We start from the raw sequence: 17153 nt of genomic DNA on the forward strand, positions 1-17153 counted from the left end.
TCCATATAAAAGCGGCCCCTATCTATTTTATTTGAGTACGCTAGTTATTGCAAGAGACCTAGACCTTATTCTTGGATATTGCTATTGTTAGGGAAACGGCTCCTCTTCTTGACAAAGAAGATCAATCCTGAACCCCATTGTTTTACCTTTGATTTACATGAAATATTATTCAGTTATCATGTCTTGTTCGTCTTGTGTTATGGCTGAGTAGTCGGCTAGCTTGTCTAGGGTTCTAGGGTGTTAATCGCGAGGCTAAACATAAATAAGCAACTCTTTTGTTTCTTCGTACATTCTAGTTCTTAATGCTAGTCCTAACCTGATCACTTACTGCTAGATCTTAGGCTCAATCACTCACTAATCGTGTAGTAGTTTACCTGATATCGAATGAATGAGCTGAGCATCTCTAGTCAGCGAAAGTAGATACTAGAGTGTTCAGTGAACCCATCGGACTTGATCTCTATACCTTGCGATGGACCCTTGATCCAAACGACAGTTTAGGCGTCAAGGTCGAACCGCAAAGGGGACAGCGCCACGACAGTGGGTTGTTCTACTAAGAGTGATCCGTGTTCTAGATCATGTCTCAACGAACTTGAATAAATGTTTGGCTAAGTTTTAACACCCGATGAGAAACCCTAGATCGACTTATCTTTAATATCGAATCTAAACTTTTTAAAATCTTTTACTTTACATGCAAGTCTCTAAATAATTCAAAACCTCATTTTTAGTTTTAGCTAAGTTGAAAGCTCATAAGAATAAAGTGTAGACTGGTCCACTGGAATGAATCTAAATTACTACAATTATCACTGTTAACTTGACAGTAGGAAAGGTTCAGTTTTAGTGTATCAAGTTTTGGCACCGTTGCCGGGGACCAAATATTTTACCTTTGTTTTTCAGTTCTATACTTAGTCTAAAGCATCTAACTTGCTTTTCTCTCTTTGTTCCAACTGATGATCCAGGTGCATGACCAGTAGACATACTCGGAGCAACGCACAAGGACCATTATTCACGCTAAGTAACGAGTAGCTCGCAAGATTAGAAAGACATAACAGACAACAACCGCGGCCTACTAACAACACAATGGTTAATCACAGAGGCCAAGACGATCTCACTGCTGCAATGGCGCTCATGCAACAACAGATGCAGCAGATGCAACAGACAATCAACGCACAAGAGGCTGCTCGGCAAGCAGCCGCCGACCTCGCTGCTCAGCAAGTCGAGCAACAAGGCGCTCCCATCGGAGAGCGGAACCTTCTGCGTAACTTCCCCACCACTCGCTCCGCAATCAATTCGCCTCACTGCACTAGACAGGACTATGAAATCAAACCCGCTTTGATCAGCTTGGTGCAGAAGAAAACGTTCAACGGTCTCGTAGCTGAAATCCCTTTGGACCACATTGAGAATTTCGAGAGAGTCTGCAACTTCTCTCGCGCGAATGGAGTGCCACTAGATTACATCAAGTGCACCTGTTCCCATTCTCCTTGGAAGTGAAAGCAGCTCGCTGGCTCGATTCGCTCCCAACTGGTACGCTCACTACATGGGAACAAGTCAGAGCGGCGTTCTTGAGCCACTTCTATACGAAGTCCAAAACCGCAGCTCTAAGGCATAAGATCTCAAATTTCAAGCAAAAGACGGACGAACTTTTCTATGATGCTTGGGAACGTTACAAGGAATACCGAAGGGAGTGCCCTCACCATGGGTTTGAGGATGACTATATTCTGGAAGTGTTCTATGATGGAGTGAGCTATGAATTTTGCAATGGTCTGGATTCCTCGAGCAATGCGGGATTTCATGACACAAACAACACAAGGCGTATTCGCACTGATCGAAAATATGGCGTCCAGCTCCCTCAACAAGAACAAGGAACATGATCGCTCCAAAAGCGTAAACAGCATAGACGACCTTGCGGCTAAGGTTGACCAGCTGTTGAAAGGTAATCAGAGCCAAGTGTTCATCATGGAGGAAGCTGCATCAGAGAACAATGTTTGAGACACTACAACTAAGGGATTGGATGATCAGCAAGAAGTGATCTACGTCAATGGACAAGGATGGCAGTACAAGAACTACCACCCGAACCCTAACGTTAGGAACAATCCTCACCTATTTTCATATTCCAAGGCTGACAATCCGGTTGACAACGCTCAGAACAGTCAAGGGCAGGACAACGGCTATCAGAAACCATATTAGGGAAGAACATATGTCCTGAGCCAAGCGCAGCATAACCAGTTCCAGAACCAGAAACAACAAACTGTTCAACCGACCACTCCTTCGCCTACAACTGCTCCGCAAGACGAAATAAAGGGTCTAGCAACGATGATGCAGCAGCTGCTCCAGGGTCAACAGATTCAAGGGAAAGCGTTGAATCAAGTCACCACGAACATCAACTTCAGGATGAACCACATGTTCAATGACCTGAGTACCAAATATGATAACGTAGCCAGCCATATGCGCCAGATGGATGTTCAGATCGCACAGACAGCTGAGAGCATCAAGAGGCAGCAAGGTACTCTACCTAGAAAGACCAACAAGAATCCTAAGGAGTGGAAGAAACCTACCGGATACAATTTCCAAGAAGTTTTCAGCAGCGGAAAAGGGTAAGCAGAAAGAGGGTGAGCAACCAAGATCTGAAGCACTTCCTTTATCTGACGAGGAACCAGAACTGTCTGCTGCGACTGATCCGACACCTGTCACTCAACCAGTTGAGCCTGTTCCTACGCGCGAATACACCCCCCAAGGTTCCATATCCTGTTCCAGCAAAGACGTCTCGCAATGATCGGGAGGAGACCAAGTGTAAAAAGATGTTGGAAGATCTAACTATCAAATTACCTCTTCTAGATGCGATACAAATGATCCTTTCTATGCGCAGCTTAATGAAAGGGTTGATCTCTGGTAAGGTGACTGGAAACAGTGAGCTACTGATGGTTTCAAAAGAGTGCACTGCGGTACTTCAGAACAAGCCGATAAAGAAATTGGATGATCCAGGCAAGTTTGTTCTCTCCATACAAATCGGGAGAATTGTATTCGCCTGTTCTCTATGCGATCTGGGTTCCAGCGTCAATCTCATGCCTTACTCTGTGGCAAAACTACTGGGTTTCACAAACTTCAAACCGACAAGACTCTCCCTGGTGTTCGCCGACAGATCAGTCAAGTCACCGGTGGGTATTCTGGAATATCTTCATGTCCGAGTGGGGAACACTTTTGTTCCGACAGATTTTGTGGTTCTGGAAGTTGAAGAAGAACCGATAGATCCACTCATCCTGGGACGTCCTTTCTTGTGCACAGCTGGTACGATCATTGATGTTCGGCAAGGGAGGATTGATCTTCACCTAGAAGACTTTGCGATGAAGTTCGAAATGAACAAATTGCTGAAGAAACCAATGCTAGATGCGCAAACATACACCGTTGAGGATAACAATCAGGTGCTACTCCCTCAAGAAGGGATGATCGAGGAGATCCTTACCGACGATCCGCTCAAGCTAGCTCTGATCTGCTCTGAGACAGAGCGCTAGCTCTGATCCGCTCTGAGACAGACCACAATGTCATGAGCGTGGACGTGGACGGCTACGACAAGATGCTTGACTCAGCCAAAAGCATGGAGAGACTTGTAACCTATCTAAGTTTGGGGGAGAAAGACGAGAGCAATCAGAGCGATACCTCTGGAGCATTCGCTTCGAAGGGCGCTACTAAGCTGAGCACGCCTCGCGACGATCCATGGAGCGAACTGAAAGCTCCAAAGATCGAGCTCAAATCCCTCACTACGGGGCCCAGGTACGCGTTCTTAAGGCCAAATTCTACTTATCCTGTTATTGTGAATTCTGAACTGAACAATGTGGAAACAACTAAACTCCTGTGTGAGCTGAGAAAATACCGTAAGGCATTAGGTTATTCACTAGCTGACATTCATGGCATTTCACCTAATCTTTGGATGCATAGAATACACCTAGACGATGAATCGATGACTTCTATAGAGCATCAGAGGAGGTTAAATCCAAATCTTAAAGATGTTGTAAAGAAAGAGATAATGAAACTTCTATAGGCTGGTGTGATTTATGTCATGTCTGATAGTAACTGGTTTAGCCATGTTCATGTAGCTCCTAAGAAGGTGGAATAACTGTCATAACAAATGAGAAGAATGAACTGATCCCTACTCGAACAGTAACCGGACATCGCATGTGCATAGATTTTCGCAAATTGAATGATGCGACTCGCAAGGATCACTTTCCATTACCTTTCATTGATCAAATGCTTGAACGATTAGCTAACCACTCATACTATTGCTTTTTAAATGGATATCCAGGTTTCTTTCAGATCCCTATCCACCCGGATGATCAGGAGAAGACGACGTTCACGTGCCCATACGACACGTTTGCATACAGAAGAATGCCATTCGGCTTGTGCAAAGCTCCTGCGACATTTCAACGTTGCATGATGTTTATTTTCACTGACCTGATTGAGGATATAATGGAGGTTTTCATGGACGATTTCAGTGTCTATGGAAGCTCTTTTACAGTTTGTTTAAAAAACTTGTGCAGGTTACTGCAGCACTATGAGGAGAAGGATCTAGTGCTGAACAGGGAGAAGTGCCACTTCATGGCTAAGGATGGTATTGTTCTTGGGCACAAGATCTCTGAGAAGGGGATCGAGGTCGACAAGGCAAAGATTGAAGTCATGATGAGTTTGCAGCCACCAACATCATTCAAGGGAATAAGGAGCTTCCTGGGGCACGCGGGTTCTTACAGGAGATTCATCAAGGATTTCTCAATGATCGCAAGACCACTCACGAGACTGCTCTGCAAGGATACCAGATTCGAGTTTGACAGCGAATGTTTAACGGCATTCCACACGATCAAAGGAGCCTTGATCAGTGCACCAGTCGTTCCGCCTCCAGACTGGGACTTACACTTCGAGATCATGACAGATGCTAGTGATTTCGCGGTAGGAGCAGTGCTGGGACAGAGAAAGGATAAGAAACTGCATGTGATCTACTATGCGAGCAGGACGATGGATGAAGCTCAATGCCGATATGCGACAACGGAGAAGGAGCTTCTGGCCATAGTCTACGCCTTCAAGAAATTTAGGTCCTACCTAGTAGGATCTAAAGTGATAGTGCACACAGATCATGCAGCTCTGAAGTACTTGCTGACGAAAAAAGATGCCAAACCGCGCCTGCTCCGATGGATCCTCCTACTCCAGGAATTCGACCTTGAGATCAAAGACAAAAAAGGGATTGAGAATGGAGTCCCCGACCATTTATCTAGAATAAAGATCGACGACGAGACTGTTCTTGATGATAGTCTCCCTGAAGAACAAGTCTACTCGATTGGTCTGTATGCCGAGAACAGCTCAGATACTCACGCCAAAGACTTTTCTGCTGATTGTTCCGCGGTAAGCTTCTCTGATTGTTCTGCGGATTATTTCACCGACCAGGAACACTTTGTTGCGGCTATAAAAAAGAGGTACTCCCACCTACCGTAGTTCGCTGAGATAGCTAATATCTTAGCAGGAGAGAAAGAACCGGTTGAGTTTACTGGGAATGAGAAGCAAAAATTTCTAAGGGATGCAAAACTCTACTTTTGGGATGAACCGTTCTTGTATCGACACTGCAAAGATGGAGTGTTCCGAAGCTGTGTTCCGGAAGCTGAAATTCCGGAAATCTTGCTTCATTGCACACACTTCATCAACAAGGTCTTCCAAGGGCTCTTGAAGAAGAACGGTGTCAAGCACAAAGTTGTTACGGCATACCACCCCCAAACAAGTGGCCAAGTGGAAGTGTCTAATAGGGAGATCAAGAGCATCCTGCAGAAAACGATCGGAACTACACGCAAGGACTGGTCTTTAAAGTTAGATGATGCGCTATGGGCCTACTGAACAACCTACAAAACGCCATTAGGGACCACTCCATATCATCTGGTATATGGCAAAGCCTGTCACCTCCCTATGGAACTCGAGTACAAGGCGGCATGGGCTGTCAAACTACTCAACTTTGATATCAAATCAGCCAAGAAAAGGCGTTCCATTCAGATTCACGAACTTGAAGAGATCAGGTACCTGGTTTATAAAAGCACGAAGATCTACAAGGAAAAGACCAAAGCCTATCATGATAAGCGGATCATCTGCAGAAGCTTCGAACCAAATGATCGAGTCTTGCTTTTCAACTCCAAGCTGAAGCTCTTCCCTGGGAAGCTGAAATCCAGGTGGTCCGGACCGTTTACTGTCAAGGAGGTCAGACCATATGGAGCCGTGGTCCTACTGGATCCGAATGGAGGGGAGTTCGTCGTAAATGGTCAGCGTTTTAAGCCATACCTAGCTGAAACGACAATCATAGCAGGGGAAGAAATTCCTTTAGGCGATCCATCCCCAGCTCAATAGGCTGATAAAAGTCAAGCTAGTGACTTAAATCGAGCGCTTGGTGGGAGGCAACCCACTGGTAAGTGTAAATATGTTTTTCTTTTCATATTTTGTTCCATTTTTTTTTCTTTTTATTATAGGAAAAATAAAATCGAAGACTCCCAGAGGAACAATCCATGGACTGCTCTCGCTGGAGAACAACTGCTCCTCCAGGTAAGTTTTCGACACATAAAAAAAAATATATAAAAAAGAGAAGAGGAAGCGGTTAGGGTTTGCCTATTTAAGGTAACTACCCCACTTCCCCACCTAGCCCCACATCGCATTAGTAATGTTTGTGGGTCGTGTAGAAAACGATGGAGCTTCGCCATTTCTCAGTTAAAATTTATTTTCACAACCAGGGATGGTGTGAACTAAGTCTGGGGGAGGTGATTGTGTGAAACTAATCTCTTTCGTTTTTTATGTTTGAGTCAGTCTTTGTGTTTCATTGAGTCAGTCCAAACTCTTCTGGGAATTAGGACCCTATTTTGTGATGATCTTTTAACCACCTCGTGCTCTAACATTCTTATTCAGTGACCTTAGCAGCGACGAAAGACCCACACTTGGACCTGGAACAGCGCTGACTTATCTCACCTGACTCTCCAGAAGTTTTCAACCGATCAGGTTACACTGGGCCGACTTAACTCCATTTAACTTGAACCTAATTTTGACAGCAAATTCCTCTTGTTATTGACATTAGATCAGGGAAACGAGACTTACACTCAGGACTTCTTACTCTTTTTACCAATCTTGTTGATCCTGAGTGGCTAGTTCATTTTTAGCTAGTATCCACCTTGTACCTAAGCCTTTATTCCGCTTTCATGCATTCTATTCTTCAGTTTCATATGTGCAGATATGTGCAAAAAGGTTGGAGAGGAAAGGATCGACGCAGCCTCTTTCTCGTAATCGCTGCAAGAACAACCCGAACAATCAGAAGAGCAGTCAGTCGAGAACAAAGGAGAACGACCATAGGGCACCGATCATTCTGTGTATTATCTCCTTCTCTGTCACCTCATCATCTATGATCTCATCAGTTATCCATTTAAAAAAAAAAAAAAGAAAAGTGAGATATATGTATATTTACCATTTTATATGAGATCATCGATAGAGAAGGAGGACTAAGTCGGTCAGATGCCCTTTTGAGTTGACTCGGTCAAAACTAGAACAAGGAGAGTTAGTACCAATAATAGGGAGTAGAAGAACAGTAAAAGCGATAGCTCCAGAAGTCAGCAAAACGAGTGAGGGGTTGTGGACGTCAATGGATCCATCATCTCTTGCTATTTTGCGCGATATCCTGCATCCACTACAAAAATTTTGGTAAACCCTAAACACTCTTTTGACTCACTATAAATTAGCATGTTCATACCTAGCCCGTCTACCCTGAATGATGTCTGTAACAAGAGGATCATAACACTTTAAAACGAATATAGGGAGTTCTGTCTAGAAAGTGTTCCTTTTCAGGATTGAGATATAGAGTATGGAGCCGATCTTTTAACAGTAATCAGCGAAAGTTCTAGTAAAAGTGTGTGGTCCTAGTCAGTTGCTTATATGGTTCAGAGATTTGAGGTTAAGGTATGGTTATTGAAGATTAGGAATGTTCCCACACTTTCAAACATTTTCCTTGTTCTTGATACTTGCCTTGTTCGAGGACAAACAAGGATCTAAGTCTGGGGGAATTGATATATGGTGTTTTTGACATCATTGTGTATATGCTTTCTAACTTGTTTTCATTGTTTTATCGAGTTAATCTAGTTTTTTTAGAGTCATTTCAGGTTTGTAGAAGATTGAAGAGCTAAAGGAAGAGGCATGAAGAAAGGAGCAAGAATTGGAGATTTCTCCCGAAGAACAATCCGCGGAGCAGTCTGACGGTCGATCCTATCAGGAATAGCCAGACGATTGTTCTCGATAAATATGGAAGTTTCCATATCCTACAAATATTTGCCCTAGTTGCCGATTCTCGACTTTGAAGTCTAAGGGAGCCTCCATATAAAAGTGGCCCCTATCTATTTTATTTGAGTACGCTAGTTTTGTAAGAGACCTAGACCTTATTCTTGGATATTGCTATTGTAAGGGAGACGGCTCCTCTTCTTGACAGAAAAAATCATCCTGAACCCCATTGTTTTACCTTTGATTTACATGCAGTATTATTCAGTTAATTATCATGTCTTGTTCGTCTTATGTTATGGCTGAGTAGTCAGCTAGCTTGTCTAGGGTTCTAGGGTGTTAATCGCGAGGCTAAACATAAATAAGCAACTCTTTTGTTTCTTCGTTCATTCTAATTCTTAATGTTAGTCCTAACCTGATCACTTACTGCTAGATCTTAGGCTCAATCACTCACTAACCGTGTAGTAGTTTACCTGATATCGAATGAATGAGCTGAGCATCTCTAGTCAGCGAAAGTAGATACTAGAGTGTTCAGTGAACCCATCGGACTTGATCTTTATAGCTTGCGATCGACCCTTGATCCAAACGACAGTTTAGGCGTCAAGGTCGAACCGCAAAGGGAACAGCGCCGCGACAGTGGGTTGTTCTACTAAGAGTGATCCGTGTTCTAGATCATGTCTCAACGAGCTTGAATAAATGTTTGGCTAAGTTTTAACACCCGATGAGAAACCCTAGATCGGCTTATCTTTAATATCGAATCTAAACCTTTTAAAATATTTTACTTTACTTGCAAGTCTCTACTTAATTCAAAACCTCATTTTTAGTTTTAGCTAAGTAAAAAACTCATAAAAATAAAGTGTAGACTAGCCTTTGGAATGAATCTAAATTATTACAATTATCATTGTTAACTTGACAGTAGGAAATGTTCAGTTTTAGTGTATCAAGAAGCATGTGGGTCCTCGTGATATGAGAGAGACAGATAGGTAAGGAGCTTGAAGAGTAGGAGAAACGGTTTGGAGGGAAGAAACAAATGCAATGTGTGTGTGAGATTTGGTGAGCATGTTCATGTTTGGCCTTTCTGTTGCACAATCTCTGCCTCAATCTTTGGCAGCTCATCATCTCTTTATACGCATCTTGTTTTTACTCATCACATCTTTAACACGTTTTTACGTCTTCTCTTCCCAAATATTTTACCTTTTCATACGAGTCCCCTCAGTTCATAAATATATTAGTTAGTTAGTAATGGCAGGAGTTTATCAAATGTTTCACTAGACAGCCGACAGGCGACAACAATCATCTACGGTTTGCTAATTAACGCAAACACAAGGACACGGACATGGATCTTGGTTTGTTTGCTTTCTTGCTAGTAGAGATAACTTCTTGCTAGTAGAGATAACTTCTTGCTTTTCTGTAACCAAATTAATCACAGTTATTGACTCATTATAACTACACTTAGGTCAAGATTCATGCCGTCCCCAAGCTAAGAAAATCAAAAAAGTGTGGTTGCTGCTTTGCCTTTTTTGCCACTTCCTCATCTACCACTTCCATTCCAATCAAATTCATTGCTTCATTTGGCACTCCTTTCCCTTGGCTCATAGAGTCAACGTACGGAAAATTATATAACGCTTCTGACGTGGCACCAACATTATCCTCGATCATCATTTGATTGCCAAACATACCCACGACCATTGGAGCCTCAGTGCTCTCGTAACCTTATGTTGTAGATAGACCAAAAATAAAACCACACAAATTTATCAAAATATGCAAAGGGAGAAAGATAATGTAACAAAATAATGGGAGTAACGAAGAAGAAACGAGTACCTTGAAAACAATGGAAAGGCAACACAAGATGATTTTGGTCAGTCGTCATAGACGCATGATTAACCAGGTGGTGAGTCAAATTAAACTCGTGGAAAGGCCGAGTAAAGTAATGCTTAGTGGAGATAAAAGAGGGGCAATTAGGGCTAGGGTGATTAGGAAGATGAGGTTTAAGTGGATTATTAATTATAAGCTTCCTCCTACGGTAAGCAGAGGAGTGTTCTCTATACTTACGAGCCATGATAACATGCCAATGGTTCTTGACGGAATTATCAGTCCTACCAGGAAAAAGCCTCGCAATCATTGCCCATTTGTTACCATAAAGCCTATGTGCTTGCATTAGCCTCTCCTCTTCCTCCTCCGTGAAAGCTCTTCGGTTTATCCTCGGGTCCAATTGGTTAAACCACCTTAGTCTACAGCTCTTCCCTATTTAACCAACAATCAAAATGAAGTTACCAAAACTCACATCTTGGACACATACTTTTTACGACACAGAAAAATAATTTTTTTTAAAAGATTTATTTTTAATCACCAGATCTTAATAAAGCTCTTGGCTTACCCAGATGGATCAAACACATTGGTTTTAATGGAATTTTGAAATACCCATTATTAAATATTATTTTGATTTAATAAATTACCGGATCTTCCTTGAAGCTTTTCAGCTATTAGATTCCAGTTTTGTGGACCGTAAATGGCGACAAGCTCTTTGAGCTTAACATCTTCAGCTGGTCTCCAGTGTCCTCTACCCAAGACCGACGGTTTTGAAGACGACGAAGACCAAGACTGCCCACTATCTGTCGTCTCCTTCTTACCGCTCTCGCTGTTACTATAGTTAGGGTTATGATTATTACTCTCTTCTTCGTTAACTCCAAAAGGACTCTTCAAGATATCAAATTCATGACTTGTGTTGCAGCGACGATGAAGCTGAATGTTAATATCGTTAAAAGGGAAGTTCCAAGAAGAAGCTTCTCTCCTCGCGGCGGCGATCTCATTCTCATCCATCCACCGTTGATTTTCCGACTTATTCGGTTGTGTTTGGAGAGAGGAAAAGAAAGAAGAGAAGTGTGTAACTGAGATTTGAGAGAGATGTCACGACTCACGTCAGCTTTAGACCACCATCATATGAGTAGATCAACTGTGCGGTGCATCTGCGTATATATATACACCTACGTAAATGTATGTGTCATAAATCTATATATAGATTTTTTAAAAATATATATTATATTATATATTATGGTGTGTGTTATGTATGGCATTAGGTATGTGCGTGTACGTACATGTCGCGACCGTGTTTTCTGACGACTGTTAAAAAGGGTTATGGACCGCTGTCACGGACTGATTCAAACGCCATAGTTATTTGCATTTATACGTTGTTATTATTAGTGATACCACTGTAATAGGCAGTGCCGGCTTAGCCCATATGCCAAGGGCACATTTGCACAGGGTCCTCTTTTTTCTTTAGACAATTAGAGCATGATTATTGGGGAGTTGGTGGAGTTCTTAACGGAATATAAAAACTCGTCTCTTAACTTTTAACTAAAAAAGTTAAAAACCGATTCTTAAATAAGAGTTAAAAGTTAAAAGTTAAGAGACGGATTATTATACTCCGCTAAAAATCTCATCCTAAGAACTTTCCAATAATCAGGTTCTGGTCCTATTTTGATAAAAGGTACAAATATTACTGTTATTCAAAAACTGCCAGGTATACCTACATTTATAGAAGGTCCAAAGTTTTTCTAGAATAGATCATTTGCTAAATATCACATACTTGAGATTTGTAAACAGTTTAATACACTACGCTTCCATATATTTAAAATAATTAATGTGGTCAGTGTCGACCCAAAATACTAATATATGGTGAAACCCTTGGACAACATCCAATGAAACACCAAAAGATTAAATTTGGATTTGAAAATCTTGGACAACATTCAATGAAACACCAAAACAGTAAATTTGGATCTCATTTCACTGGAATTGGCATAAGAAAGAAAAAAGGTTAAGTTTGAGAAGATGAAGTGAGAAAACAAAAAGAGCTGTAAGAGAATGATTGTGCTAAGAAGACACCACATATACACCACATATACGGTATACCCCAATGGATAATCATGTTTTAGCTGTTTTTTTTTTCACTTAGATCCTATTAATTATTAAATATTTAAATTAGCATTGATTAACAGAGGCTTGTTGATAATGTGGTCAGTGTCTTCTTTAAACTTAACATTTTTTCTCTCTAAGACCAACTCCAATAAAATATAAAAACACTAAATATTCTGTAATTTTACCTAAAATAAAGCATCAACATAACACAATTTCCTCAAATTTGGTGTTTTGTAAATAATGTTCAACCCAGGAAACCAAATATTTTAAAACTATAGTTTATTCTGTCTCATTTAATAATATTTTTAAATTAATATTATTAATAAGTTCAAACTTATAATTAAAATAAATATATGGTATTATTTTGTATTTTTCATTTTAATTTAACAAAAAAAAATATTTTTCAGTTATTAATATCATTAAATGAATATTATCATTTACATCATATTATAACAAATTAAAGTATCCAAGATACTTTTATATTTTTAAAAATAATATACATTTTAATTTAATTAATAATTTTATTAAAAAATTAAAACAAATATAAAATTTAAATGTGATAAAATAATTAATTATCAATTAAAAATAATTAAAGTATTAAAGTTAAAAATTTAATAATATATAGTATTATTTTTGGTATAAAATTTGAGTTATAGTTGAAGAAGAATAACAAAATAAGACACTAAACACCAATTTGGAGTCATTGTTGAAGTTGTTCTTAATCTTTGCTTGTGTGATTTTCCTTCTTCAGCATCACTTATACGTGTATTGGCTCTTTATTTTATAAAACTTCCATTTGTTAATTTGTTCATTTTAATTTATACATTCTAACTTGAACAAATGCTAAGATGCTCTTGAGTCCAAAAAATATTTCACAAATGCTTCTCTTCTATGATTTATGTTAATTTTATTTATTTATAATTTGAAATATGACTAAAAGTTTAGTTAACCCTTATAAATTTACTTATTTACAAAATATGACACTAAACATAATTCATTGTTTCTTAATCTCTAGAGATTCTACATTTTCTCCCTTTCTTCTGTTTTTTTTTATCTTTTTATTCTTCTTCTTATTTTTCTCTCTTGTTTTCCGTTTTCTTCTTTTTCATCTTCTCAATCTCCTCTCTTGTTTCTCTTCTTTTTCGGTCTTTCCTTTTAGTCTTTTAATTTTTTCTTTTGTTCATCTGATTGTTCAGTCGCAGTCTTATTCGATCTTCTCTTCTTCCTTTTGTTTCTGTTTTTCTTTCATTCTTTTAAGATTTTCGTGCTACTCTTCGTAGAACCTAAAAACTCAGATATAGAATTAGAACAAAAAAAAATAGTTTTATCAAATTGTATAATCGAGCAAATCTTTTTTTTTTTTTTTTTTTTTTTTTTGATGACCGAGGATCCCAGGCCGGGGCCCAGACATCCCTCGAAGCCCGCAGCAGCCACGTTGACTCCACCCCAGAAGTAGCAGGATGGGCCCGGGTGGCCACCAAATGGTTTAACCCAGCGGGGCATCGAACCCAGGTTGTTTAGCAACGCTGGAGCTCGCCTACCACTAGGCCACCAAGTGCTGGTTAATCGAGCACATCTTGATAAAACTATATAATTTGTACAAGTAGAACTCAATTATAACAAGTTATACCTCAATTAAAAATTTAAAATTTAAAAATTTAAAAATAAAGGCAAATTAGATTTATTTTTTGAGCAAAAGATATATGAGGTTAAGTACGAACATGTGAAATTATCTTTTCCAATAAAAGTATTTTGAGAAATTTGTCCCGCCTGAAAACAAAATAAATAATCTATTAAGACCTTTTTCGTATTTGAATAGAAACCCAAATTGGCAGATGTTAACCATTATCAATATCAGATTCAGAAGTACTGTCGAAGAGCAGTACGATCTTTCTGCACTGAGATTAACCGAATGCACTGCATACTCTCTTTTTCCTTCTTCTCTGTCTTTTTTTTTTTTTTTTTTTGCTCAACATCATACTTTTCATTAACCTTGATCAAAGTTCATACAATGACTTCTCTGACTCAACTAAAGAACTCAACCACACAGGCAAAACAGAATACAACTTAGGGACAAAGGACGCGAACGTAGAAGTCTCCTTCGCTATTCTGTCTGCTACTTTGTTACCACTTCTCGGAGCAAACACCACCTCGAAGCCATGATTTTCCGCCATCAATAGAGATATTTCCTGCAGTAGAGGTTGTAGTGTTGGCCACATAGCTTCCTCCTTAGTTATCAGTCGCTTCAGCATCAAGGAATCTGTCTCAATAATCACTCGTGTATAGCCAAACCCCGAGAGTGTTTGAACTGCCCATCTGCACGCTTCTTCTCCGTCTTTTTAATCAGTCAATCCCGTCGAAACACATATTTATATATGTATGAAATATTTAATATTTTGAAACCAAAGTTATGCAGCTTTAGTTAAATTATTGGGATAATTTGAAAAATGCTCTATTAATAGTTTATATTTTCAAAAGTATATTTTCTTTTTTACTTTTTGAGAAATACATTTTACTAAATATGAAAAGACATTTTATTCAGATTAGATATTGTTATAACTACAATATAAATTCAAAATTAACTCGGACGAGCTAGCTCAACTGGTAACACCTTAGGCATTTATCTGAGAGGTCACGAGTTCGAGTCTCGGACGGGAAGGAGTGTCCAGGACCGTAATAGGTACAGACAAATGCTGGCTCCAGGTCTAGGTGGGATTAAGGCCGAAGGCCCGAACCCATCCTGGTTAAACAAAACAAAAAATCAAAATTAATAATAATAATTCTCTATATCTGCAATCTTTCTCTTTCGTTCCATAATTTTATTTCAAAAGCATTGTTGCACCTTAGCTTTTTGCCTCTTTCCTAAATTAATGTTTGTCATTAGACATTAGAGTGTGTGCATTCAAAATATAAAATAAATAACATGATTCTTGATCCTTTGCGTGTTGAATGATATTTTTTTGGTTTGTGATAATGAGTTCTGAATTTTATCAAATATCAATACAAAAGAAGCTAGAAAATGTTGATCTGCAAAGGTACAATAAACTCCACTATCAACTTCTTGCAAGTCTTTAGAGTGTTATTATTTAGATCTTTGCATTTTTTTCTTGATCAAACGATCTCTGCTTTTGATCTCTACTTTTTATCAGTGTATTTTATACAGTGGTGAAAGAAAAAGATAGTTTGGTGAAAACTGAAGTAGATGAAAACCATAAAAGTGATTCAGACAATTTTCATGTAATTATTTTTCATATCTGTAGGTGTATCCGCAAGTTAGATATTATTTTTTGTATCCACTTTTTATAGGAAGGACCATTTAAAAAAGCTTCTCATATATTGTTGGAAAAAATATCACGAAGAAGACGACAGATGACGCTCACTTGTTCTCTTCTATTTTTTCAAAAAATAAATATGCAGATATATTTAAAAAGATACTGTGTAGATATTAAAGAGATTTTTTTTTTAAAAATAATTTTCTGTTATAACTAATAATTTAAATAAATTATAATGATATAAATTGATGATATAATTAAGTATTCAGATTAGATAATTCAGTAAATTCATAAATACATAAGTGTATTTTTCAAAAAAACTTAAATCATGGTGTAATTTTCAAATTAAAATCTCATATGAATGTATTTCTCCAAATTTTTCCTAAATTATTTATCTGGCAGAAGCAGCATTTATAATTATTGTAGTTTTATTGTAGTTTTACTTACCATTATATATATATATATAAATATATATATATATATATATATATATATATATAGATTATTAGAGTTATATATTTCTTTGTGAAATAAAATATGGGGAACCACAATAATATGTTGTTTTACTAAAAAGACTTAACATTACAATCCAACTGACAAGAGCCATTAGCCAGTGTAGGGACTTGCTGACTTGTTTCGTCTTTTGTTTTGTGCGAATCCATCTTTTTTAGTAAAATCTAGTAGTCGTTAGATTGTTTTACTCATTCATAGCAGTTTAAAATCATATAATCGTCGTAAGTTTTTGAATGTCTATGGGTTTATTAATCATCATCATGTCAAATGTATACATAGTCCTTGGCAAGCACTAAAGAGTTAATATAACTCGGAGGATAAAAGGAACTCGTGTTCAAACATAAATAAATTTCAAATTAGTATCGAAACCGTCTCAAAACAAACTGAGGATGCAATACTCGGAGGATAAAAGGAATTCGTGTTCACACATAAATAAATTTCAAATTAGTATCGAAACCGTCTCAAAACAAACTGAGGATGCAATACTTTAGAGAGAAAAATGAAGAAGCATGTAGTAATGTTAGATCATGTCTTCATTGTATATAGAATCTTCTAACAGCACGATCATCGGAAAGCATAAAATGTTAATAATACATCTAAACTCGAGTTATGGTAGACGATGCGATTAAACTGCACATTGTAAGTTCTTCACTAGTTCAACGAAGTATCACGGCAATAGCGTTCGCTAAACTAAATATTGGTAATAGCGCATGAAAGGTAACACGTGCACATTAACAGTAACATAGGATCCAATTCAATTCAAAGAAGAAGTACTTTCTCTTCAACTCTGATGCGTCCCCATGGCCTGATTTTGGCGTGTGATGTCGCACAAACATCACGTGTTTCTCTCTCTTGTACAACACACGCTCACGATCTAAAGGGTTAATGATAGATATGGATATATTCCTATTTACAAGGGATTTAGGAGAATGTTAATATTCCTATTCCTCATTACCTTACTACATTCTCTTTGTATAAATACCAACATTGGTTGATAAGTAAAGACACGTTTTACATTATATTTTATGGTATCAAAGCTAAGATCTCATGACCTAATTTTTTTCTTGATCAATACGTTTGATCTCCTTCTTTCGTTCTACTACTACTACGGTTTCATCAACCACGATGACTGAACACCATACGTCATCTTCTACAGCTACTTCTACTTCTATGACGACGCATGCTTCT

The 17153-nt window shown here is 38.4% G+C and overlaps 2 protein-coding genes and 1 non-coding gene across 3 annotated transcripts; 1 reads left to right on the forward strand and 2 right to left on the reverse strand.

Moving 5' to 3' along the window:
• Nucleotides 1-1592: 1592 nt before the first annotated feature.
• On the reverse strand, nt 1593-1699 carry LOC125588090. The gene has a single exon (XR_007324487.1). It is a non-coding gene; the product is annotated as a small nucleolar RNA R71 (small nucleolar RNA).
• A 4235-nt stretch (nt 1700-5934) lies between these two features.
• On the forward strand, nt 5935-6366 carry LOC106441402. Its single transcript, XM_013883224.1, has one exon. The coding sequence runs from the start codon at nt 5935-5937 to the stop codon at nt 6364-6366; it is 432 nt and encodes a 143-aa protein (XP_013738678.1).
• A 2695-nt stretch (nt 6367-9061) lies between these two features.
• LOC106441403 (transcription factor MYB117) lies at nt 9062-11287 on the reverse strand. Its single transcript, XM_013883225.3, has 3 exons — nt 10722-11287; nt 10087-10509; nt 9062-9977 (listed from the first exon to the last, which is right to left on the reverse strand). The coding sequence occupies exons 1-3, from the start codon at nt 11083-11085 to the stop codon at nt 9730-9732; spliced, it is 1035 nt and encodes a 344-aa protein (XP_013738679.1). The 5' UTR covers nt 11086-11287; the 3' UTR covers nt 9062-9729.
• Between the last annotated feature and the right edge of the window lie 5866 nt (nt 11288-17153).

Source organism: Brassica napus, chromosome C5 (genome assembly GCF_020379485.1).
Source record: "Brassica napus cultivar Da-Ae chromosome C5, Da-Ae, whole genome shotgun sequence".
Lineage (NCBI taxonomy): Eukaryota > Viridiplantae > Streptophyta > Magnoliopsida > Brassicales > Brassicaceae > Brassica > Brassica napus.